The following is a 26,141-nucleotide window of genomic DNA, read 5'->3' as shown; positions in this document are numbered from 1 at the left end:
CGCCCTCCCCCTCCTCCCCGGCCTCTAATCGTGGTCTGGCCAGCTCCGGGGGGCTTGGGGGTCTACAGCTGCGGGGACGCTGCAGCTGGCATGGCCATCTGAGGGGACAGCAGCAGCGGGGACACCCCTCTGCAGACCCCACATGGGATGCGTGCGGCCCTCTGGGGACACACAGAAGAGCTGGCTGTGGAAACATCGCTTTGGGGACATGCCTCAGGAGTGGCAGTGGGGACACATCAGTGCGGGCACACCTTTGAGGACACTCCAGGGAAGCGGGTGCATACCTTTGGGGACACGGTGGCAGCAGAGACATCCCCTTGTGGTCACTCCAGCAGTGGGGACTTCTGTTTTGGGACATGGTGGTGGCAGAGACATCGTTTTGGGGACGTGATGCAGGGCTGACATTGGGGACGCACCTTTGGGGACATGCTGGCAGTAGGAGCATCCCTCTGGGACCACACCAGCTGTGTGTCCGTTTGGGGGCATGTCACAGTGGTGACAGTGGGTGGATGTGCTCGCAGCAGGGACAACCCCTTGGGGATGTGGTGGCACCGAGGACATGCCAGGGGCAGATCATGCCTTTGGGGACGTGCCACGGGACTGCCATTGGGGGATCCCTCGGGGATGTGGTGACAGCAGGGACATCTCTTTGGGCACATGCCACAGGACTGCCATTGGGACATCCCTTTGGGGCACTCTGCTCATTACCCCCTCGGGGATGTGGAGGCAGCAGAGACATCCCTTTGAGGATATGTAGGCATTGGGGACGTCTCCCCACTGGGAGGACACTCCCTGGGGACAGCAGGGACAAAGAGCCCGCTCGGGGTGGGGGATGGAGTGTGGGATCCGCAGCTAGCCCCTAATCCCGCTAATTAGAGGGGTATAATTACACTGCTGATGGCTTCGCGCCGTGCTGCGGGGAGGAACAGCAGGGACAGACAGAGGCAGGGGGGATGTCCCCTTCCATCCTCCTCCCCCGCCATTTGTTTAACCAACACGGCCCTAATTAAAGCGTTTAATTAACAACCCGGGCGGGGGTCCCATAGGACCTCTCTAACCACCCCCCTTGGATGGATGGGGGGGGTTGAGGGGGTCGGGAGAGGTGGAATCTCCCCGATGCTCGTTAGTCTTGGCTTAACGAAGAGTTGGGGCGCAGCTGGGGTGTCCCCGCACCCCCCGCGAGCTGCGCCCGGCCTCATCAATCACGGTCACCCTTAATTGGGGTCCCGGGGTTTCGGAGGCACCGGGGCCGGGGACAGCGAGCGGTGGGAAAAGAGAGGTGGGGAAAGAGAGATCTCCGTCCCCCGGACTCAGCCTCAGTCCTTGGGGGATGCTCAGTAAAGGCGTGTGGAGCTCTGGAAGCCCAGGGGTGCTCCACAGGAATAGGGGGTGCCCAGTCCGGAGGGACGTGCTCGGCCCGGAGCGGCGAGCTCAGCTCCAGTACGGCGGGAATGCTCCTCTCCAAGGCTGGGGGGCTACACCTGACCTTTGGGGTGCCCGGCCGCACATTTGGGGTCCTCGGGCGAGGGCAAATCGCGGGCGGTGGGAGGGAGGGGTTGGAGGGTCCCTGCCCTGAGGGGGCTGAGGGGACCCTGCCCTGCCCACATAGGCCACGCCCACTTCGGGTGGTGCGGAGGCTGAGCCACGCCCACACACAGACCACGCCCACTCACCACACAAACAGCGTGCCCGCCCATTTTATAACCGCGCCCACTACGCCCGTGCCCCGCCCCATACCCGCCTTTGACCACGCCCCTCCATCGGAACCACGCCCCCGCCCTCCAGCCCCTCTCATTGTCGTGGCCACGCCCCCTCTGCGCGTCACGGTCCCGCCTCCTCTGGCACCGCCCCTCCCCGGCGCGCAGGAAGTTCCTCCCCAACATCGCGTCACTTCCGCCCGCTCGGTGCGCACCCCCATCATGGCGGCGCCCTGCGGCTCCTCGCAGCTCCCACCGGCCGAGCCACCGCTCCGCGTCCCCAAGATGGAGGTGCTGTCGCCGGGCTCACCGGGCGCGCTCAGCGACGGCAACCCCAGCCTGTCCGACCCCTCCACGCCCAGCGGCGCCTCCCCGCTGGGCGCGGGGCCGGCGGCCGGCGGGGCCGCGCTGGGCGCCCGCGGCGGGGCCTCGCCCTCCGTCTCCTTCTCGCCCGGCGGCGCCGCCGCCGCCGCCGCGGCCGCCGCGTGCCGCGGGATGTCCTGGACGCCGGCGGAGACCAACGCGCTGATCGCCGTGTGGGGCAACGAGCGGCTGGTGGAGGCGCGGTACCAGCAGCTGGAGGGAGCGGGCACCGTGTTCGGCAGCAAAGCGCCCGGGCCCGCCATGTACGAGCGCGTCTCCCGCGCCCTGGCCGAGCTGGGCTACGAGCGCACCCCGTCCCAGTGCCGGGAGCGCATCAAGGTACCCCGGGGGGCGGCGGCGCGGCCCGGGGCGGGAGGGGAGGGTGGGCCGGGGGTGCCCGTGCCCGCCCCAGGCTGGGTGAGCTCCGGGATCGATTCCCTGCAGAGCCGCTCCTGAGCGTTCTCTGCTCCTGGGGCACCGCGTCCCGGCGGTTCAGTCCCTCGGGATCTGTCCTGAGCATCCTCTGGCGCTGGCTCTGGGTGTCAGTCTGTCCTTCGGCCCTGGATTTGGGGGCACCGAGTCCCCAGGGCTGGGCCTCTCGGGGTGTCCACGCTGCAGTTTTCTGGAGGTTCTCCCCAGCACTGAGCCCAGCCCTTGCCCTGCCTGCAGGGTGTCCCATTGCCTGGCTCTCCGTGGTTCCAGTGGTGTCTCCTGGCTGCCACCTCCTCTGGGTCCCTGCCTTGTCCCTGTAGCCTCCAGCAGCACCTTTGGGACACGGGCACTGCTCCCCAGGGGTTCAGCTCCTCTCCCGTGGCTGGGCTGTGGCAGCATCCCATGGTGCTGAGTGGGGAGGGACACAGCATCCCAGTTGTTTGTGTCCCACAGCCCCAGCAGGATCCTTCCCCTGGGTGTCCTCCTTTGGCCCCAAGTGCTGTGGGTGCCGTGCTTGGCTCTGTCCCCTCCTGGGTCCCCCAGCGTCCCCTGGCCATGAGGGGCTGGCCCTGGCTGCTCCCTGTGCCCCCCTTGGGAAAACAGAGCTCCCAGTTCCCCCAGTAACAAGGGGTGGCTCTGCTTGCTCTTGCACTCCTGGCTCTGCCCTTTGCTGTGGAGTTGTTTTGTGGAGTCTGCTGGCTCAACAGGGATGTTCTGTGGCTTCACAGAGCTCCTGAGTGATTGATGAACAGCCCCATGAGCTGTGCTCTCCAGAGGGGCCTTTCCAGTTCCATCATTCCCTGGAGAAAAGGGCTGGGTTTGGTTCCTGCTTTGGGAGCAGCCCCTTTGTCCATCCTCCTTTTACAGAGAGGAGACACTGGATGATGTGGAAATGGCTGTGGGGCTTGAGTTTGTAAATGTGGATGATGTTTGGGAGGATGATTTACACACTCTGATCTCCCTCTGGCTCTGATTTCTCCTTTCCTCACCCATTGGGCTCCTGCAGCCAATTCAGATGGAGTGAGAAATAAATGTTTTGTTATTGCTGGGGCTCAGTGAACTGGTTGTTTCTCCCTTCCTCTTCCCATCCCTTAACAACACCTGCTGGGGCTGTTCAGGTGGGAACACCTGGGCTGCCTTTAACTTGCAACATACATGGAATTAGGGATGCTGCAACATCAGGAGTGTCTGAGAGTGAGAAATTTCCACTTTGATCCCTGTTGATTAGAGCAGCCTGTCCTGGAATAGGTACTCAAAGCAAACCCACTTTCTATAGAAATTTTGGGTTCTGGATGTATTTCAGGGATGTATTTCCCTCATGTCTGTGTGTTTGCTGCTCAGGGACCTTTTTCCCTTGAGCACACTCAAATATTTTTGGAGAGGAAAGTTGCTGCTCTGCAAAGCCTCTTGGAGTCCCTCTGACAGAACCAGAGCACACAGCCTTGAGCTGTACAAGGGAAATACAGGTTGGATAGCAGGGAAAAGTTTTTCACAGAAAGAGTGATAAAATTCTGGAATGTTCTGCCCAGGGAGGTGGTGGAGTCTCCATCCCTGGATGTGTTTAGCAAAGCCTGGATGTGGCACTGGGTGCCAGGGTTTAGTTGAGATATTTGGGTTGGGTTGGACTCAATGATCTTGAAGGTCTCTTCCAACCTGGTCATTCTGTGAGGTTTTTCTGGTGGCTCTCAAGGTGCTTGTTGCATGAATCAGCTCTTATGTGAGCTTTGCCAGAGGCAGTTGCATGATGGAAAAGTTCCTTGAGGTGCTCTGGCTTTGTGCAGTGGTTTTGGGCTGTGATGGGGATGGCAGTCAGTGCTGTTGAGGTCCCCAGCCCCAGTTTTGGGGTGTGCTGGCAGCTCGTGAGGTGTCACCTCACTGTCAGAGCAGCCCAGAACTGGCTCTCTGGGTTTGGATGGAGCTGATTTTGGGACTCCCAGCAATTTGAGCTCCTTGCAGCTGAGGGTTCTCCCACTTTTCCTCAGAGGTGAGGCTTGAACACATCTTTGCCCCTGAAATGTTTAAGCTTGGAAGAAACCACCCATCAAAGAGCAGAAAAAGAGCTCAAGGCTGATATTTATCACCAACAACAGCTCCTGACAGACCTGTTAGGTGTTTCTAGATTGCAGAACATCAGGCTGGGCTCTCCTTCAACACTCTGGAAGGGAATTATCTATGTTCCATCCATGAGTGCCCCTGTGCACAGCCTGGCCTCTCCTCAGGCCATGTGCAGGGCAGCAGCAGCTGCAGGAATGCTGGTGCTGTCCCTGGCACCATCCACCCAAACTTTGCATCTCCTGGACCCCACAGTGAGGCCCTTCCTCAGCACAGTCCTGCAGCAGCAATGTGGCTTTTCCTTTGTGCTCTCAGGGGGTTTTGGGCTGGAATTGCTGGGAAATGAGCCCTTGTTGGGAGCTGTGAGCTCTCCTGGGTGTCAAGAATTTCCCTTGTTCCAGGGATGGCTGAGATAGTTGTTATGGGAGCTGTTGCCAACCCTAAAATCCCAGTTTTTGTAGGATTCCAGGCAGGATTGGCTGCTTGGCATTTCCATGGTCCACCACAAACAGAAGTCACTCCTGGATGTGGAGGGGTCATGCATGGATTCCTCTGGGATGGAGCAGGAGGATTGTCATTGCTGCAGGAGCAAGAGGAGGGCACAGGCACCTTGGAATCCTCCTCACTCAAAACAGGACTGGGGAGATGATGAAGGAGCTGCATTGTCCCATTTATTACCCAAAATGTTCTGTGTTTCCATGATTTTATAGGATACTTAATGCCCATCAAGGGACAGAGCTCAAGGCTTTGCTGCTGGATAATAAATGGTGCTGCAAACATTCCAGGTTCAGCTGGTTTTTAAATGAATTTAGATAAGGATGCCATACTGCTTTCCTTGGGAACACCTGCATTCCCTGGACACACCAAATCTTGAGTCTCAACAGCCACTTGAGCTGGAAAGGAACAAATCAGCTTGTGAGCAGAGGGTTTTCCAGTTGTATGGCATGGGTGCATTCTCTCTTAATTCAAACAGGGTGTGCAGAAAGGTCCCAGTGCAGATTTTTGCCTGTCTCTCACCATCTGCATCTGCTTTTCTGCACATCAGAGGCTGCTGTCAGGTTGGAGCTGCTCTGGGAGGGTCTGTTTCAAATTTAGGGACCATTTTGGCATTTCAAATTTAAGGATTCACATACAAATGTTCCAGCAGCTTTTCCTTTGGAAAGAGACCTTGAGTCTGACTTGGTGGCTCTAAGATTTGTGGCTTGGGTAGCTCTGCAGTTGGGAGCTGCAGGAAGAATGGAACATCTTGATTTCTGCTGTCTTGTGTGCCATAGCATCCTCACCCCTTCAAATCACGTTCTGTCCTTAATCCTTGCTTGTTCAGTGCCACTCTCTGTTCTTTCCATCCAGCCCTTTCCTGTTCCCTGTGTTCCTGAGCAAGGATTTAGCCTTGTTTTCTATCCTGAAACTCATCACCTTCCCACAGCAGCACATGCAGAGCTGTTTGTTTTCAGGTTTGACTTTAGAGCTGGGATTTTAAGGCAGGTGATGGAATATTTGGCCAAATCTTGCTAGGATCCTGTGCCCTGCACTGGGTGATGCTTCCACTAAGGAGCAGGAGGTTTGCTGGGAGTTTAAGCATGGGAAAATGAGTTGTGTGAAGGCCACACACAGCTTGGAGGTCACAGGGTGCATGGAACATGTTCCATCAGTGTGTGGAACTCCATCACTTCATCCTCTTCCACTGGGATGCTCTGGGAAGCACAGGAGAGCTCAGGTGCTGCACTCAGAGCTGTGGGAGTCAAGGGGTGTTTTCAGGCAGTAAAGGTTTGTTTAGTTTTAAAATAATGTTCTTGAAATAATGGGCTCCAGTTGTTCCTCAATACCAGATTTTAAGGTTTTTTTTAAACCCGTGGGAAATTTTCTGCTTCTCTTGCTTGCATCTGGATGGAAGGTGGATCAAAGACTCATCCTGCTGATGGCACATGGCTCACTTGGGCTGAGAGAGCATTGCAGGGTGGAAATCCTCTGGCTGGAGAGCCTTTCCCCAGCAGAGACAAATCCCTTCTCAGAAGCTGCTGTTAAAACTAATTTCAGGGCATTTTTTAAATGTCATTTCTTCAGCTACTGCAGAAATGTGAATTCTGCTTTTATTTTGCCTTTCCCAGAGTCAATGCCAACCCATTGATTCAAAGAGCAGCAGTTCCAACATCTTAACTCCTGACTGCAGGAATTCCCAAGTGTCACTGCCAATCCAGTTCTGCTGTTTTTGAGGTTTTTTGTGTGTGTAACAACTTCCTCTTGTTCTCAAATGGGTGACTGGAGGTTTTGGTTGGGTTGTGGTTGTCCACAAAAGTAATTTGTTCTTCAAAAGGAAAAGAAATACCTTGAAGATGCTGGTTGAGTGCTTCAGAAAGAATAAATCATAGATGGGAGTGCCACAAACCCACATGAAATGGGAAGGGATGCAAAATCACACCTGACTTTCAGCTGTTGGTATTTCTTGCTTTAGGCAACACAAACATGATGATGGTGGGGCTTGTTTGTAAGGGGGCTGTGGTTTTAGCTGCTCTGTGATGCAAACAATCTGTAAACCTTGCATGGAGTTGTTTTTAAGGCAGGAAAAGCTGCTCCAGCACAGCTGTCTCAGAAGGAATGCTTGCTGTGAGCTGCTGGACATGAGAGGATTTCAGCCAGAATTCCCTCCTTGGCTGCAGTGAGTGGAGGGGCTGTCCTGGTGATCCTGAAATGTCAAATGATGGAGCCTGGGTGCATTTCATGCCAAGCATCCACCTTCAAAGCAACTTTGCCTTTGATTTGAGCTGATAAGGATGGAGAGGGACTTTCTACAAGGGCCTGGGGTGGAAGAGCCAGTGGAAATGTCTTCCCAGTGACAGGGCAGGGATAGATGGGATATTAGGAAACAATTCTTCCTGTGAGGCTGCTGAGGCCCTGGCATGGGCTGTCCAGAGCAGCTGTGGCTGCCCCTGGATCCCTGGAAGTGTCCAAGACCAGGCTGGACAGGGCTTGGAGCACCCTGGGATGGTGGAAGGTGTCCCTGCCATGGCAGGAGGGTTGGACCAAGATGAGCTTTAAGGTCACTTCCACCCCAACCAATTCCATGACTCTGGGTTTCTATTTCTTTTCAATGTGGTGTCTTTATCTTGAGTTTATCTCACTCCCAGCTCCCCATCCCCTTATTTCCCTGGGCTGTGATGTGTGTTGGTGTTCAGGTTACCTCCCCTTCTTCCCTTGGCTTAAATAGATTCAGATGTGCTGGGTTTTCCAGGCTGCCATTCCTTGAATCCCTCCCAGCAGCCCAGCTTCTCACTGGAGGATCTCATGTGCTCTGGTAGGTGGGAGCAACTTTTTGTTGACATTTACAGCAGGAAAAAATAAACCTTCAGTGCCAAAGAGCAGATTGAATTGTTTCAATCCTTTGTGGGGCTGTGGCAGAGGAGCATTTCTGGGATGTGAGTGTCCTGTGGAATGAACACTCTTGGATTTGCTCTCAGCTGGGGTATTCCCAGAGTGCTGTTGTGCTGGTAAGAATGTGGCTTGAATTGCACATGCAAGATTTGTGTCTTTACAATCCAGTGGCTTCTGCAGCTGTGTTGTGTGTCTGGAATACATCTGATCATTCTGGTGTACCTGGGCCATGCACTGCTCATTCCATGGGTGCAGAATGATTCCCAGAGGGAGCTGGGAGGTTGTCTTGTTGAGACAGAAACACCTCATGGTCAGGAACTCATTGCAGGAGGACAGATTGGCAAAACTTGAGCATTAAATCTCATTTAGGGAGATTTGGGAACATTAAATCCTAGACTGGGCACACACAATTTTCTCCTGTAGTGCTCTCTGACCATGGAGGACTTGGGAAGATGTTAAAAATCCTCACTGTGCTTCAAGTGCTGTCACAGGGGCAGATTCCTGCTCCCCTCCCTTTGCTGAGTGTGTAAATTTGGAGGGCCAAGCAGACAAAGCTTTCTGGGTGCTGTGGTCTCACCTGTTACCAAACCTTGCCCCACTGGTGGTGAAAGTTGGGGTTTGAGTCACTTTTGGTATTTCAGTTCCAGCTTTTTCCCATGGATTTAGGGATTGGTCTCCTTGGTAACATTTTCACAGCACTTGGAGTGGTGTGGACATTCCTCTAGAGACCTCAGGTCACACACAGCTGGGACACTGTTGGATGTGAAGTGTTTTAGGGTTCTGAACAACACAAGCCATTTCCCTTGTGGTGCTGCCCATGTTGGTGCTTTCTGCCCTTCAGTGAAGCTCATTTTGGACAGCAGGGTTTTCCCTCCCACCCGTGGAATGATTTGTGCTGCTCTTCCTCTGCTGGATGGGCTTGTGGTCTCCCTCCATTCACTTGAGTGAGGACCAGCAGAGATTTGAGTCTGTGATCTCTCAAGGCTTGCATAGATATGGTTTCTTGAGTACATCTCAGACCTCTTTTCATCCAGGCTGCTGCAGTTTGAGTTTTCCTTAAAGGTCTGGTTTTGTGAGTGGTGTAATGCTGTTTGTCCTGATCACAAGTAGATGCATACAACTTCAACTTTGATTTTTGGAATGAGTTTGTTTCCAAAGACAAGGTGACCTGCTCAGGTGTGGCTTTCATTGCTCCAAAGTCAGGAATGTTGGAACAGGTCACGTCAGGGGCAAGTGGAGCTCACTCAGGCATCTCATCCATTTAGGGTGGGTATCAGGAAAAGGTTCTTTCCCCAGAGGGTGGTTGGGTACCTACACAGGCTTCCCATGGAATGGTCATGGCACTGATCCTGCAAGAGCTCCAGAGCATTTGGGCAACACCCTGAGACACAGGGTGGGATTGTTGGGGTGTCTGGGCAGGGCAGGAGTTGGACTGGGTGATCCTTGTGGGTCCCTCCAACTCAGGATATTCTGTGACCCTGTGATCTCTGCAAGCTGAGCTCTGTCTGGAGCACCACCCACTACATCCAAACTCTACAAAGTCCTTGGCTTGGTGGGTCTGGTTGTGCTTCTCTGCCTTCTCAAGCTCTAACAGGTTCATTCCTGTTCTTTTCATCCAGTTCTGATTGAAGAAAACCAGGAGCATTGAGAGCCAGAGGTGCCCAGCTGGCAGCCTTTCTGAGGCAGTGCTGGAGTCTCCTCTCCAGGGGTCTGGCTCAAATAGCAACAAATCCCTGCTGAGGGTCTGAGGATCCTCCTGAGCATTCTGATAGCAGCAAGCAGTGGAGCATCTTCGCAGGTTGTGGATTTGAGCTCACAGCACTGTGGGCTCTGCTGTCACAGCCCCACATGTCACTGCTGTCCTCACCCTGATGGGACACAGCCTGTGAAACCCCAACTTCATTCCCTCTTGGCAAAGTCCTGTCTCATGGGGGCTGACCTCTGCAGCTTGCTGTGCAGCTTCTGTAAATAATTCCTGTGCAGGCAAGAGGGGTTTATTTTGTATTATGTTTAATTGTGATTTACAAATTGGTGTAAATAATTCCTGGCCAGGCAAGAGGGGTTTCTTTTGTATTATGTTTAATTGTGATTTACAAATTGGTGTAAATAATTCCTGTCCAGGCAAGAGGGGTGTATTTTGTATTATGTTTAATTGTGATTTAGCAACTGGCAGTGGTGGCTGTGAGTTTTTGTTCAGTTTCAGCTCTCCCTAACAAAAACCTGAGTCTGCCCTGCCTCAGCTGATGTCCCCCTCCCTGTGTCTGCCAGGGTGACTTGGCTTCTTCATGGTCCAAAGAGAGCTTTGTTCTTACCTCAGTCAGGACAATCACCTTATCTGTATTTACCCCCAACCCTTCTCCCCTCATGTGAGGGCATTCCCATTGCTTTTCCTCTGAGGCTTCAGGAAGTCCTTGTGTGTTTGGGTAAATCAGGACACAGCCATGGCCTTGCTGTTTGATACAGAGAGTGATTCACTGTGACAGCCATCGTGTCCCAGTGCTGTGCTTGGGGACAGTGCAGATGTGCAGCCAGCTGTGGGGCTGGAGCCTTTGCAGATTGGGCTGTGGCAGCTCCTGGGACTGACCCTGAACTCTTGGGGGCCGTTTGACTGCTGGGTTCTCACATTCTGCAGAGGGATATTCCTGTTTGGAATGCTGGAGTTGCATTGGTGTCATCAGCTGCCTTCCTGCAGTGGTGTGTGGCTCTCCCAAGAGTTTGAGGTGCTGCTCTTCTCATTTTCTTTTTGATAAACCACAGAAATGGGCCATGTTGAGGCAATACCCCATGTAAGTCTTGTGTTCTCCTGCCTTGCACATAGCTTTTAACCTAAAAGTTCATGAGCTGAAGTTATTGCACAGATTTGTTACCTTCTGCTCCCAGGAACTTAAAAATGGAGGCTTTGAGACCTTTCACTGTTCCCTACAACCACTCCAAGCTTCAAAAGCTGTTTCTTTTGTCCCAGTGTAGTTTCACCTTGTGTTTCCTGTGAGTATCCTGGCGTGATGAGGGAGGGAGCTGTTTGGCACTGCTGTTCTTTATTTGGGATATAAAGCTGAGAACTCTTCTACATTAAGTAAAAGAGCCTTTTTGAAGCTGAGTGTTGTGCTAGGTGGTGCTCTGGACCCCTTTAGGTTGCTGTAAATTAATCAACTTAAAATGTGGACACAGCCACAGGCCACCAAACTGCTCTGCAGAGCCCATAGCTTCCCCCTGAGTAAGAGCCTGTCTCAGATCAGGGATCTGGCATTCCATGTTGGACAACCTCAGGTTTTATACAAAAAGCTTGCTGTGGTCTGGTCCTCTCTCATCTTACTTTTGTGCTGGGAGGAGGACCATGTCTGCAGCCTTCCTAAAGGTTTTTCTCATCCTCATCCTGCAGTTCCTGCAGAGCTCCAGGTTCTTCGGTGGCTTCACTTGTAGAGATGAGGACTCGTGAGTTAGAAATGGTGAGAAAACCCACAATGAGCTTTGTGACTGTCTCCTCCTTTGGTTTTCCTGATGATGAATTAAGTGGGGATAATGTGTGTTCGTGTTGCAGGCAGTGTTGCAGAACAATAAGCAAAAGCCTCGGTCTCTTCCAGTCTGAGCAGTCACTGGGCAGTGATCAGGTCTGTTTTCAGTTACTTGTCCTACATTTCCTGCTTTCTGTATCTGTATCAATCTGTGTGTGTGCACTTCAGGAGCCACGGAGCAGGAGTTGAGCTGGACACCGGGAGGAGTAGAGGAGGTGCGTAAGAAAAACCAGATCTTAGATCTTGGAGAGCAGAATGAAATGGTGAGAGAAAGGTTGAGGGTGATAAAATGTCCAGGTTTCCTGAGGTCTGAGCAATTATTTAGGTCTTAGCAGGCTCTCTGAAGAAGAGAAGCCTGTGGATTTACATGAAGCAAGGCTGACTCGTGGTATTTGAAGGGAAGTTGTAGGAGCTGCCTGTTGGAGACACTGAGGAGAGCCTCCAAGAACAAAGAGCTAGCAGGAATCTTGGTTCTCCAGCACACAAGACCAAAGAGCCACCATCTGCTTAGCCACAGGCCCTTTGGTGCTTTGGAAGTCCCTATATTTGAGATTATTTCCCTCAAATTTGAGGTTACCTGCTTGCAGAAGCAGAGCTAACACAGCCAGGTGAGCATCTGGGCAGTACCCCCAAAAGTATCAATAATGAGCAGTCACTCTGTTGCTCATTTATTTTCATCCCCCTTCCTGTGTTGCTCCCTTTAGTTTTTCTACTTGTTTGCATTGACTTGCTGCTAAATTATTTTGATAGTAAAATAAGCCAGATTGCAGCCTGACTGAAATAATTAATTACTACTAGGCTACAACCTATTGTGGGATCCTCCATAACCCCATTGGTGGGGAGAGATGTTTGAAGCACATGCTGAAAATAGGGTGTGAAAATAGAGTGGCTGAGGGTGTGGGGCATCCCCAGAGGGCTTGGCCAAGCGTAGGGATGCTTTGGAAACAGTTCCTTTCACTTGAAGGCTGCTAATAAATTCAGCTGGAGGCTCTAAATCCATGTTTAACTCCTATGGATAAGCTGGCACAGGTACAAGAGCTGGGGCCTGGGAAATAAATTTTAAAAAATCTAACTTGGGTGGATTTTAGAGTTACGGGAGTGAAATGACTTTGACCTTATTGGTCAGTGAGATTTGAGCTGAACAGAGAGAAATTGGAGTGAGAAAGGTGAATTCTAACAACCAAATGCATCTATACCCCAGCCTGAGGGATCCCTCTTGCACCAGCAAATGCCAACAGGTTTCCAGGCTGGGTTTTGGTGCCAGATTGCACAGCAGGTTGTTTTCCACCCTGCTCACAGACAGAAAGTTAAAATGTGCTGGTGTCCATCCAAAGAGGATCTGCCTGTTTATCCTGAGGTAGTTGTGGCAAAAGTGGGAAGGGTTCCACCTTAAACCGTGGAATAACTCATGCCTGTTGTTGCCTGTGTGTTTATATGGGTTATTTTTTATTTTGTCTTGTTTTCGTGTGTTTTTGTTTGAAACAGCAGGGTAATACTGACTTGCTGCTTAGCGGTTTTGCTTCTGCCCCCAGGGCTCTGAATCTCAGGAGGAAACTGGTTAGAAATGTATCCCTTTGCTGCTGATGCTGTTAAACCAGTGTGTGAGGAGCATTAGGTAGGTTCCAGCTTTCTGGAGTTTTAAAAGTTCCTTTCTTTGGGGGGAGAAAAAAACCACATAGTTTTTGTAATGATTTGTCCATTACAGTCCTCCTGCAGAAAGCAAGGGAGCAGAATTAGTCCTTCCCAAATTAATGCTTCTCTTGATTTCTGGAGACAGCTTTGCCGTTCAAGTTAGAACCTCAGCAATCTGATAAATTTAATTTCTTTAAAAGTTAATGTTTTCTAGCAGTTTACCAATCTGAAAAAACACCCAAGATCCAGAAAACCTGGGGCATATAATTGTCTTTCAAAATCAGAGCAGTGGTAGAATTAAAACCACACTGAGGGTTGTGTAGAAAGCTTTAGTTTTTTTACCCCCAAGTTGTTGTGTTTTGCTCCAGATTAGGGGGAAAACGTGGATGGAACCATAGGCTTATCCAGCAGCAGTGAAGTGGCTTAGCCCTTGATGTGGGGTGTCAAAGGGATCACCAGAACTGGGTGAGGCTTTGGCATCTGTGGGAGGTTCTGCCCCAGCTCTTACCAAGCCACCTCAGTGCTGTTACTTACTTGATGCTTGATATCAAAGTCTGAGAACTGGGAGCATTATTGATTTGACCTCTTTTAAATTTCAGCAGCTTCACAAGAGACAGAGTGAGTTAGTAAGGAATGCAAAAATATGTAAGTAATAAATATTTTCCTAGCTGAATAGCTTAGGCATATCCATTTTGTACCTTGTGTCTTCTTACCAGAGTAAGGAAGGTTGGACTGTCTTTGCTTTTGGGGGAAATCTTTCTGTTTTCCTTTCTCTCTCCTCCCTGCTTTCCCCTCTCCAAGCTGTGGGCACAACACCAGCTCTGCTTTCTCCTCCTCGTAGTAGGTGTGCATTTTCCTGGCTGATTGGTGTCTCTGACTGGGGGGCTCTTGGTATTTTTATTTTATTTTTTTTTCCCTGCATCCATAGGAGATCTGGGGATTTTATTTTTTTTTTTTTTTTAAGCAAGAAAGAGAATAAATTACTCAAATTAAATCTGAGGAATCTGTAGCTGCTACACAACTTGTCCTGTGTCATGGATGTTAACGCTAAGCGGGAATGTTGGATCTATATGATGCTTCCTGGTGGGTGTAGATTAATTTGGGAGCATTGCTCATGAACATGGGGCAAATATGACCAACAGAAATAACCCCCAAAGCCCTAAACTCTGCCTGTGTGAGTGTGTGTGGGTGCCTGTGTGCTGGTCCAGCCCCACAGCCCTGACTGAGCTGCCTCTCTCTCTCAGACCCTCCGCAGGTGCTACAGCCGCGTCAAGGAGCACGGCGTGGGCAAGAGGAAAAGCAGCTACACCTTTGAGCAGCTGGAGCAGGTGTTTGGGCAGGGAGGATGGGACTCCCAGCCCTGCCAGCCCGTCCTCATCAACAGCAGTGGTCTGTACCAGGAACTGGAGTCAGATGGCAGCACCATGGAGGAATACTCTCAGGAGGACTGGGGAAACCACAGCCAGGATCTTCACTGCTACCAGACTGGCGAGCAGGAGCTGGGTAAGAAATCCCATCTTGGCACATCTGCCTCCCTGGGCTTCACCTGTGCTCCTGGGGGTCTGGCACACACATCTCTGTGCCAGCTTTCACCTCTCAGAATGTGCTCAGGGGTCCGTGTTGAGACCGTGTTCTCAGGGGTCTTAGGTTGAGGGAAGAGACGAGGATCTGACTCCATGTTCAGAAGGCTTGATTTATTATTATTTTATGATATATATTATATTAAAACTATACTAAAAAAATAGAAGAAAGGATTCCATCAGAAGGCTAGCTAAGAATAGAAAAAGAAAGAATGATAACAAAGGTTTGGGACTGACCGAGACAGTCCGGACAGCTGACTGCAATTGGCCATTAATTAGAAACAACCAAATGAGACCAATCCCAGATGCACCTGTTGCATTCCACAGCAGCAGATAACCATTGTTTACGTTTTGTTCCTGAGGCCTCTCAACTTCTCAGGAGAAAAAATCATAAGGAAAGGATTTTTCATAAAACATGCCTGTGACACACAGTGCTAAACACATCCTTGGAGAGAAAAGGGACAGAAATTCCTCACTTAATCAAAAGCAAATCATGGATCAGGACTGGAGGAAAGAAGGGCTGTTTGCCCAGAAACAGCAGAGGTGACAGCTTCCCTGTCTGTCCTTTCACTCCCAGTTTTATTTTCTCTCTTGGGATTCAGGAGATATTTTCCCTCCCAGTGGTACCTGGGTGTTACCATTCAAACATCATTTACTTAAATTGTGAACAGGGCTTCAGCCTGCTGCTGGTAACACCAACAACTGTAAAAAATGTTGCTCTTTCTTATTTACCTTGATATATTGATATTAAACATGTCAATATATCTATATCCAGAGGTGTGGCCTTTTTTAAAATGAAAAAATAGCAAGCAAGCTCACACTTGATGTTTGAGACCTAAACCAAACTCTTCCACGTGCTTTTCTTCCTGAATTATTGCATAAAAGTCAATTTTTAAATTAACTTGGAGATTTAATTGTTGCTCATGGCTTTTTGAACTTTGTTAAACAGATCAGGGTACAACATCCCTGATAGAAGATACACTCCAATCTGAGGAGTTCTGGGAAGAAGTGGCTTTCTTGAGGCACATTTCTCTCAAGCTACTGCTTTTATGGGTGCGTGTTCCTCCCTTACCCTGAGCAGGTTTTTTTCACAGCAGGAGCTTTAAGCTGATCAGATCCACTGGAGATGCAAGTGAAGAAGGTGAATTGTGTAAAGGCTGTTTTTCCCCATTTATGGGATGAAAGAGGGAGAGGAGATGCAGTTGGGTGTCTGTACACATCTGTGTTTGGGGGACTGGTGAGTCAGGATGCTTTGGAAGAGCCTCAGATCGCAGTTTAATGTTAAAATTTGCAAGTTGGCTGTTAACCACATTCCAGTTCCTCAGACTCCTTCCCTGGGGGATTTAAAAGTCAGAAATATGTGGGAGAGAAACAGTGGGGAGAAGAAAAACGTTACAAAACGTATGGAAATGATGGCTAATTCTGTCTGGTGTGGCTTGTTGTGGTGAGTCAAGCTGGGATCTCCTGGTTTGTCACCAGTTTGGGGACATTTGCGTGAGCTTGGGCTGATGATGCCCTTCATGCTCAGGAGTTGTGAGCAAAGCACTTGGCACACAAGCTCTGAATTGAACACAGATGCAGTTCTGCTGCTGCTTCCTCTTGAAGTGTGCCATTAGAAACAGAATTGCTTTTTCTTGTTTTTTTTCCCTTGAAACAATGTAGTTTGCAATTCTGTCAATGTGTGATTTAATGGATGGGACTGGAGCCTTGTCCATGAAAGGATCTGAATCTCTCTCCAAACCTAAATGACCATATCTTTTCCAAGTTAAAGAAAAACTCAATCAATTACAGAGGGTGTAGGAGCTGGAGCTGTCTCATGTAGAACTCCAGCAGACTGCCTGGCTTAGGAAGCAACTCAGAGTTATTTTTTATTTAATTTCAAGCTCTTAAAAAAAAAAAGCTCTAAGAACATTATTTAAAATCTAATTATGTGTTGGAATTTTACCTTTCAGATGAAATGCCTACCACGAAAAGAACATTAAAGATAAAACAGGAATCTTCAGAAGACACGCAGTAAGTAATTTATGAATGTTTTACCCTGGAATGTATTTCCCTGGGGATAATGTGCAGGAGGAGAGGATATTTGAAACTTCTGTTTATAATTATAAATACATTGTGCAAGACTATTCATACAGTTGAATCTGCTTTATGCATTATTCCCATTACCTCAGAACAGCTGAAAAGCTTCACAACTCTGTTTCTCCTTGGCTTTGCCATTCAGAAAATAAAACAAGACTTACTACATGGATGTGAGGACTGAAACCATGGATAGAATCCACGAGAGCAGCTCCTTTCCTTGGTGGGAAAGTGTGCCAAAGCTTGGGAGTCTCTGACTTTCATTTTTATAACTTTCCAGACCTTCCTGGTAACCTTTTGGCTGGGTTTAATCTACCAAACACTGGAGCTTTTTGAATGCTTTGACTCTCCCTTGCTCTCCAACAATAACACAGAGCATTCCCAAAAATGAAAGGAATTGTGCTGTATTTGCTCTGTGCAGGGCAGCTTTCTGCCAGCCTTTAGGGGTGGTTGTGGGTCTGTCTGCAGTGGGAGTGAGCCCAGACTCACAGATCCTTTGGGGTTTCTCACAGGAGCTCCCACACCAGTGGGTTTTAGTGTTACTGGGATTTTCCATGGTAGAAAATCAGCTGCTGTAGGGTAGGAGGTCACCAGCACTGGGAACAGCAATAGAACATCCCTGATGAGTCATATAGAACAGAGGCTTTGTACTGGAACTCAATGAAAACAAAATTATCTAAAATATTTAACATAAATATAAATAAGTAAGAAGAGGAATGAATTTAAAATAACTTGAGAAAATAAAAATAATTTTAAAAGAAAAATAATTAACAAGAAGCTTCCATGACAGTAGAGTAGCTTTGGTAAACTCTTCACTTCAGGTGGATATTCACATAGCCAAAAGTGATTTTTTTCTTCACATGGAGCAAATTCATTTTTAGCAACTTAGGGACAACCTGGAGAAAAATAGCTTTTTTCAGTATAAACTTTGTTGCTGCCACTTTGAACAGTTTCTTCGTGCTGTTCTGGAATAATTTTACCTTTAAGGAGCTGCATAGCAAATAATCCTGAATTTTCTGAGGTGAAGGCTTGGACCGCATGAGTCTTCTCTTCCAAGTTTTAATGTGTGCATGAACAGCTGAATTAGATTTTCGTAAATGAGACCTTTTAAAGTTTTATGTTCATTTTTCCCCACAAATTCCCTCTAAAATGCAGTGGAGTCTCTGAACTCTGGGGCATTTTGTGAAGCATGCCAGTGATAAACTCATCCTACGTGCAGAGTGGAAGCACAGAGCATTTTCCAATGCACAGATTTGCTAAAAGCTGCTTTTCCCCTTGTCTGTGAGGAGAAGGAACTTGTAAACTCTGACTCAGTAGGTTAAAAGCAGTCAGAAGATGCACAGCTGATACAAAGATAAGCTGGGTATTTATTTATTATCTTAAAAAATAAAATTTCATCTAAAAGCCACAGTAGATAAATAGTTGTCAAACTCTTTCACCTCCTTGCACGGCATTTTGAAATGCAGATAGCCTACTTCAAAGTTGTTTTCTTGGTCAAGGGCAGATTTTCAGCAGAAATTGTCTCCAGAAATCATTCAAATCCTGGAGAAACTTGTGGTGTGCTTTTGGACATAGAGAAACAGAATTCCAGAATAGTTTGAGTTGGAAGGGACCTTAAAGGGACCATCTCATTCCAACCCTCTGCCATGGCAGGGACAGCTCCCACTGTCCCAGGCTGCTCCCAGCCCCATCCAGCCTGGCCTTGGCACTGCCAGGGATCCAGGGGCAGCCACAGCTGCTCTGGGCACCTGTGCCAGGGCCTGCCCACCCTCACAGGGAACAATTCCCAATTCCCAATATCCCATCCAGCCCTGCCCTCTGGCAGTGGGAAGGCACTCCCCCTTGTCCTGTCACTCCATCCACTGTCACGAGTCCCTCCCCAGCTTTCCCCAGAGCTTCTCCCCTCCAGATAATCACTCCTATCTCTCCCAGGCTGGCTCCAGAGCAGAGGAGCTCCATTCCTTGCAGCATCTCCGTGGCCTCCTCTGGGCTCCTCCAGCAGCTCCAGCTCCTCCCTGTGCTGGGAGCCCCGAGCTGGGGGCAGCTCTGCAGGTGGGGTCTCACCTGGGGGGCAGAGGGGCAGAATCCCCCCCTGCCCTGCTGCCCAGGCTGGGGGTCAGCCCAGCACAGGTGGGTTCTGGGCCAGGGCCTGTCCAGCTCTCCCCCACCTGCACCCCAGGGGCTTTCCCAGAGCTGCTCTCCATCCCTCCATCCCCAGCCTGGATGATCCTGGGGGTTGCCCTGGCCCAGGTGCAGCACCTGCCCTTGGTGTTCAACCTCATGAGATTCCCCAAGGCCACTGACTGAGCTTGTCCCGATCCCTCTGGATCCCAGGCTGTCCCTCAGCCATGGAGCAGGAGCTCAGGGAAGGCGAGCACGTTGCTGCAGGTGCCAGTGCAGGTCTGTGTGAGAGCCAAGAGCTGTTTAAACCCCAGCACTGGTGTCTCCTTCTCTCCTCAGATCCCCAAGGACTCAGCACAGCAATGGCTCCAGGAACTCCCTGCCCTGGGCAGTGCTGAGTTTGTGTTGGTGCAGTTTGCTTGTGCTCATAACAGGAAGTTGTGGGATCTCAGCACCTCAGGACTGAGGTGCAGAGTGGCCGAGACCACCCTTGGGGGGCTCGGGAATCCTGGAATGTTGCCAGAAGTGTCTGGTGGCTGGACTTTGATCCTGCACCAGAGATGAGACCTGTATGAGGACTGGGAGGAATTCACTGGGTGTATGGTGAAGGGATAAGTTAGTTAAAGTGTAAAACACAGGGTTTAGGATTTTGGTACAGGGGGGTCTAAAGAAGTAAGATGGAGGAATTGGGGTGTGTCCTGTTCTTCTTCTTCTTCTTCTTGGCCTCCATCTTCTGTGGTGGTGGTGGCACTTTGGGATTGGTTATTACTAAAAGTGCACCGGTTAATAAGGGTAGAAGGTATTGGAGAAAAATGATAAATATTGTACACGTAACTTTGGGTATAAAGATAAGTGACCGCCCCGGGGGCTTGGGGAGTGTGCCCATGGCTGACTTGCTGTGCAGACCTCTGTCGGGCGGGAGAAAATCTTTTAGATAAACAATTAATAAACACCAAGACCGAGACAAGATCAGAAGTCTCTCCTCGTCCTTTGAAGCGCCGGGCTCTTCAAGGCCATCCCTGGGCCTTTCCAGGTCACCTAAACAGCACAGAAAACCTTACAGAAGTTTTTGCCATCACTCAAGTGCTGTGGGAATGGGAATGGATGTGAGCAAAGGAGAAAGGGATAGGGAATGTCTGGACCAGGTTCCTCAAGTACCAATTAATGAATATAACCAATGGTTATTTTTATGGATGAAGGAGGGCTGGATGAAGATAAGGTGTCACACAGCCCCAAAATACTGAAAGGGCTGGGGAAAAGTGAGTTATAAATCTGGGAGGAAAAAAGGCCAATTGCAGCTTTAGGGATTTAGTGGGCATTCTATGGATAGCTTTTAGTTACAGCACGTGTACAACCTGCCTGGGTGTCAGAGGGCAGATATCCCATCTCCTCTGAACTTCCCAGCAGTGTGGGACAGCACAGCTGCCCCCACTCAGGCACTGTGTCTCCAAGTGACACAGAAAGAGCCATGGGCTCCTCTAGGGGGACAGGGAAAGGTGCTGCAAGGGCCAGAGCCCCTCTGCTCTGGAGTTAGGCTGGGAAAGCTTTGAGTGTTTACCTGGGGAAGGCTCCAGGGAGAGCTCAGAGCCCCTGCCAGGGCCTGAAGGGGCTCCAGGAGAGCTGGAGAGGGACTAGGGACAAGGGATGGAGGGACAGGACACAGGGAATGGCTCCCAGTGCCAGAGGGCAGGGCTGGATGGGATATTGGGAATTGGGAATTGTTCCCTGTGAGGGTGGGCAGGCCCTGGCACAGGGTGCCCAGAGCAGCTGTGGCTGCCCCTGGATCCCTGGCAGTGCCCAAGGCCAGGCTGGACAGGGCTTGGATCAACCTGGACTGGTGGAATCTGTCCCTCTCCATGGCAGGGATGGGAGCAAGATGAGTTTTTTAGGTCCCTTGCAGGCCAAAGTGTTCTGAGTCTGTGACACACAGGGGCTTCCCACCTTTCAGTTTATTTTTGACGGCATGGAAGCAAAGGGCAGTAGGTAACCTGTGTCCATGGCCCATCCTCCCTCAGGATGCTCCTTCCCCATGTCAGCTCTGTTGTTGCCTGCCCTTGGCTGTTGTCTCCAAATAAACTGCTTTGAAAAGTGAAGTAGTACTTAGAGACTTTGAGAAGTGGTTTGATTTCTGCTGGCTTTGGGAAGATGAACTAGAGAAAGCTCGTGGATCTTCTCTGCAAGCAGCTGCTCTGGGCCCTTTGAAGTCTGCCTCAGAACAAATTTGCGCCTACTCTTGTCTCAAGTCTTTCCTCATTTGAATTGCAAAAGCTTCCAAGGAGGAAGAAAGGCAGGTCCCAGACTCCAGCAGGGAGGTGATGGTTTGATGATGAGGGAAAATCCAGCTCTAGGGCACCTTCTGCAGCTGAAAAGTGAGATTGTCCTGAGACACGTAACAGGTTAAACCCTCTGCTCAGCTCCCATTGTCCTCCTAAAAAATTTATAATATTAACAATACAAATAAAGCAAATACATAAGTACATGTTTAATAAATAATTTTAAATTGATGAATGAATGAAAATTACATGAATACATAATTAAATAATAGTAATTTTTACTGCTGATGGTACTTTTGCTTGGCTAAGTTGTCAAGATCCTGGGAATGCAAAGCTCAGCCAAGTTGGGTCCTGGCAAAAGCAAGAAGATGCTAAACCTGAGAAGCAAAACTACTTAAAATTCATTTTCCCCTGTTCTCCTCTGTGCTGAAAGCAGTGAGTTCCTTGTGGAAAGCCCTTCAGTCTGCTGCTGAAGCTCAGCTCCCATGCAGTGATTCCCACCCCTGCAGGAGCAGTTGCAGTGACTAATGCAGCCGAGCTGGGTCTGGGTTGTGCCGAGCTAAACCGAGCAGAGTATTTATAGTGCACTTAATAAAGGTGGGGGCTTTGCTTTCATTCCTCACTCTGCTCCTCAGCTGTTGAATGAAAACCTGCCCACGCCGTGCTCTCCTGTCTTTGCCTTGGGGAGGGAATAACTGGAGCTGAGCTGCTGTCAGGAGTGGATTGTGTGTGCCAGTGCTGAGACACTGAGCTGTGCTCCAGCATTGCCCTGTCCCCTTGGCTGTCCTACCCCCTTGTGCCCAGAAGGTAAACTTGCACTTCCAGAAGCCTCAAAAAGATATTTTCCAAGCATGGCAAAGCTTCAGGGAAGTTTTAAATGAGTTTTGCCAGTGTTTGTTTACCCCAAATCCATTTCCATTTACCTCACATATTCTTCTTGTCTGAGATTCCTCTCCATTACTGCCAGGTAGTGGAACTGACTCCTCAGAATAACTTGTAGTAAGAAACAGAACTTCAGTGCTGATGGAATCAATGTTTTTAAGAACCCCTGGGCTCTGCTTGTCCAGCCTGTCCCTCCTCAGTGCTCTAGAAACTCAGGTACACTCCAGTGGTGGTGGAAATGTACTTCCCAAAATGCCTTTGAAGGTCTTCTCAGGGAACTTCTGACATGGTTGGTCCTACAAGGCAGGTGAGGTTGATGAGGTGGTGAGAGATGTGGTGCTGGTGTCACTGTGAGGAGGGAGCTGTCCCAACCTGGATGCTCAGAAACGCTCAGGGGGGCTTGGCCAGCACAGGTGAGGTTTGCAGGTGGTGTGCACCAAGCATCAGATGTTAAACCAGAGCTCTGTGTCCTGAGCCCAGAGGACACCCAGCAGTTGGAGAACCTTGCCAGAATCACATGCCTTGTAGTTAGACCTGTAAAAGGTTTTTTGGAATGAAAGTCTCTGAAGTAGGGCCTCTCCAGCACCACAGGAAGGCTCTGCAGCTCCTAGTCCAGTTTTCTTTGAACCCTTACATACATTATGATGGAAAAAGACCTCATCCCCACAGATGATATTTTTATTTTTTATTGGGCAGGAATGTACCTGCCAGGATCAGCCTTGGTTGTGGGGTGTTGTATGTGCTCTTAGAGGCTTCGTGTCCCTCACCAGTCTGGTGCTGGACCCCCTGGGAAGCTGTTGGGAAGGGCTGGTTTTAGGCAGTTCAAGGGATCTTGAGGAACCTGCAGGAGCAGGGAAATTTGTGTGTGCCCTGCACAAGACCTGTGTCACCTGGTACAGTATGTCCTCCTGGTGAGATGTGGAAGGAAAAAAATCCTCCTGGGAGTGCAGAGGTCTCCCCAGTTCAGCTTTCCAGATGTGGCACAATGGATAAAGGAAGGAGAGCTGCATGGAAAGATCTTTTACATCCCATTTGTTGCACCAAGAGAGATTTCTCTGTTAGCAAACAAGTTGCATTATCTTCTACAGCTTTCATTATAGGACAATAACTTCCCAAATTAGGAGTTCTTCCTACCAGCTAATTACACCCTAATGGTCTCATTTATCCTGGAGGAAGCTGTTCCAGCTCGCTGCAGGTGCACACAGATGCTCTCTCCTGATGTAAACCCCTCTCTGAAACCTTGCTGCTGGGAGTGAAAACACATTTTTGGGAGCGTGGGGATTTCGTAATTGGCTGTCTGGAGGGATTGCCACTGTCCATCCCACAGCATCTGGGATGTGTCTGGGAGCCTCTTCTGCTCCAGGGGCTTGGTCCCTTGAGCTGTGCTTCCCCCCCAGCACAGGGACAGGGCCCTTGGGAGTGGCTTCATGCTCCCATTGGGGTTTTTGCAGTCACAGTCCCATTTGCTGGCATTAATTTGGGGATAACAACGAGGCAGAAGTGTTTTGAGTGGCAGTTGTGAGTTTGGGATGCAGCTCATGAACCATGCGCTGAGAGAAGCCCAGGATTGTAAGGAATGACCCAGTAGTTAAGTGTGTGTTTATTCAGCAGTGCCAGATACATGCTTCCTTGGAGATGCTTTGATATCAGGAGGAGTTGGGGTTGGGTTTGGTTTTGTTTTGTCAAGATTAATTTAAAATTCCTTCATCAGGACATTGTTTACAACCTATAAACTACCCCAGAAATGTAGTAGTAAGAAAAGTCAGGCAAGAAAGCTGATGGGGATTAACATTTTCTGAATGTTGGTGCATTCCCTGGGAAAGCTTTCAGCTCTGATGCCTTTATGCTTCTCTCCATTTCTTCATTTGCAGGAAGCGTGACGTCATGCAGAACATTATGCAAATCTTGGAGTCGGTCCAGCTGAAGTGGGAGCTGTTTCAGAGCTGGACGGACTTCTCCAGGCTCCACCTTTCCAACAAACTGGCCATTTTTGGCATTGGCTACAACACCCGCTGGAAGGAGGATATCCGTTACCACTACGCCGAGATCAGCTCCCAGGTGCCCCTGGGCAAGCGGCTCCGGGAATATTTCAACTCAGAAAAACCCGAGGGTCGGGTGATCATGACCCGAGTACAGAAAATGAACTGGAAAAATGTTTATTACAAATTCCTGGAGATCACCATCAGCGAAGCCCGATGCTTGGAGCTGCACATGGAGATCGACTGGATTCCCATCGCTCACTCCAAGCCCACTGGAGGGAACGTGGTGCAGTATTTATTACCAGGAGGGATCCCAAAAAGCCCCGGCCTGTACGCCATTGGATATGAGGAGTGCCACGAGAAGCTCCCCTCCCCTCTGGCCGAGCACCGGGCGCCCGACCCCGGCAATGAGACTCCAGGGGAGCTGGAGGTGCCCTCCCCACAGGCCTCCCTCCGGGTGGATATGGAATCTGCCCGGATTATCTACTGTTACCTCGGCATCGCCGAGGTCCGGACTCTCCAGCAGTGCCTGTTTTTACACTTCCAGGCAAACACCAAAACCTTCAGCAAAGATTGGGTCGGGATCAACGCCTTTTTATCTCAGAACTGCGTCGTAGAGCCCGGCGTCTCACCCAAATCCATCTACATCAAATTTGTGGAAGTGGAGAGGGATTTTCTGTCTGCTGGCTCTTTGGTAGAGTGCCTGGAAAAAGCCATCGGGTACCCCTTAAAATTTAACAACTGAGTCTCGTCCTTCATAAGGATCAGGGCTTCGCGCTCCGTTTTCCATCTCACTGGGATCCCGCCGGGGCACGGGGACTTTTCGGCCTGGCGGCGCCGCGGGGCCGCGGGCGCTCCCCTCTGCGGGGCCGCGAGCAGCGCCCGGCCCGCGGGGCGGCCTCGGTACATTCCACACGGGACAGTGCACACGGCGATTTCAGACCGCCCCTGAGGGCTTGGGCTTTCCTCTATCCCACGGTGTCTCATTTGGATGCATCCGTCTCTAGGTGTTCCTCTGGATCTGACTCAATAAGCAATAGATAACGGCGAGGGAAAACCCAACTCCGGGCCAGGGACTGTTTTTCAAAGCCACCCTTAGATACCTTGTATATAATTTAGGACTTCACTTTTTTCACCATCGAGTGTTCTCCTCTCTCCAAACAGTGTTGCCTGCAAAGACTTTGGGTTCCGTGACGTATTCCACATCCTTAGTAGCGTTGCCATATCTGCTTTTATTTTATTTTATTTTATTTTTATAACATTAAAATAATTCCTGGCTTTTTTATTTTTTCCTCACTATTTTTTCCCTATTTTTCTCTTTACTGTCTTTTTTTAATCTTTTTTTTCTCTTATTTCTCTCCTTTTTCTCTTCTTTTTCTTTTTCTCTCTGTTCCTCTTTTTTTATCTTCTTTTTGTCTTGTCTTTTTTGTTTGTTTTTTAAATTCCTGTATCATTTTCCTTTGTTTTTTTTTTCTTTTGCTTCTTTTATTTTTATTATTTCTATTTTCACTTTTTACCCTTTTTTTGTCTTCTTCTCCTTTCAGTCTCCTTTTTTCCTTTTCTTTTGTTTTCCTTTCAATCGAGTTCCAAAACTCTCTGTGAGAACAACTTGGCAGCTGGGAAAAAACAATGATTATTTTTATTTGTTTTGTTGTCGACCCATTGCTTATGGATACAATCAAAGCTGTGAGAAGGGGAAGGTGGGGAGGGGGAGGGAGAGGGAGGGGGGTGGGGGAGGACGCATTTATGCCTTTTCAGCGTGTTCCTGCTCCAGCCCCGCGCCGGGGCCGGTGGGTTTTATTTCCTGGAGCTCATCCATCGGTGACATTGTGACATACGATGAATGTGTCGGTCCTAATAAAATCAAACAAACACGTACAGAGCTTTCCACACATCCTTCTCCTTCTCTGGGGCAGTTTGGGGAGATGCCGAGCTCTTCTCTGTGGATTTTCCCATCAGGGCTTTGCTCCTGGGGTCATTGTTGGAGGAATTGCTAGATTTTTTTTAATGAGGGGTGAGCACCGCCAGAGCTGGTTGCTTTCCCTGCAGAGGTTCCCAGAATCCTTGAAAGAAGTGAGGGTCAGTGCCCATCTGGAAGTTGGCATCACCTTTGAGCCCTGAGATGTGGAGTGAGGAAAGGGAGCAGGTCACCAGTGGCTCACCAACGCTCCCA

General features: G+C 49.7%; 1 protein-coding gene across 2 annotated transcripts; it reads left to right on the top strand.

Moving 5' to 3' along the window:
- Positions 1-1,919: 1,919 nt before the first annotated feature.
- MSANTD2 (Myb/SANT DNA binding domain containing 2) lies at positions 1,920-25,550 on the top strand. 2 transcript variants are annotated; one of them, XM_058819144.1, is made up of 6 exons: positions 11,613-11,640; positions 12,958-13,040; positions 13,657-13,702; positions 14,302-14,560; positions 16,590-16,650; positions 23,861-25,550. In XM_058819144.1, exons 3-6 carry the CDS (start codon positions 13,691-13,693, stop codon positions 24,711-24,713), a joined length of 1,185 nt encoding a protein of 394 aa, XP_058675127.1. In that variant the 5' UTR covers positions 11,613-11,640; positions 12,958-13,040; positions 13,657-13,690; the 3' UTR covers positions 24,714-25,550. The 2 variants fall into 2 exon arrangements, with proteins under 2 accessions (XP_058675126.1, XP_058675127.1); XM_058819143.1 differs by lacking the exons at positions 11,613-11,640; positions 12,958-13,040; positions 13,657-13,702 and adding an exon at positions 1,920-2,399.
- The last annotated feature ends 591 nt before the right edge of the window (positions 25,551-26,141 follow it).

The sequence above is a fragment of the Ammospiza caudacuta genome, chromosome 23, assembly GCF_027887145.1.
Source record: "Ammospiza caudacuta isolate bAmmCau1 chromosome 23, bAmmCau1.pri, whole genome shotgun sequence".
Taxonomy (NCBI): domain Eukaryota; kingdom Metazoa; phylum Chordata; class Aves; order Passeriformes; family Passerellidae; genus Ammospiza; species Ammospiza caudacuta.
Note: the sequence above shows the minus strand (reverse complement) of the source record. Positions and strands in the feature narration are given on the sequence as shown.

What these genes read in the sequence shown, in the direction of transcription:
- MSANTD2 (XM_058819143.1), top strand. Translation starts at nt 1,920, where the DNA reads ATGGCGGCGCCCTGCGGCTCCTCGCAGCTCCCACCGGCCGAGCCACCG. An exon ending in GACTGGCGAGCAGGAGCTGG is followed by an intron (nt 14,561 to 16,589) that starts GTAAGAAATCCC and finishes TTTACCTTTCAG; the next exon opens with ATGAAATGCCTACCACGAAA. An exon ending in GAATCTTCAGAAGACACGCA is followed by an intron (nt 16,651 to 23,860) that starts GTAAGTAATTTA and finishes CTTCATTTGCAG; the next exon opens with GAAGCGTGACGTCATGCAGA.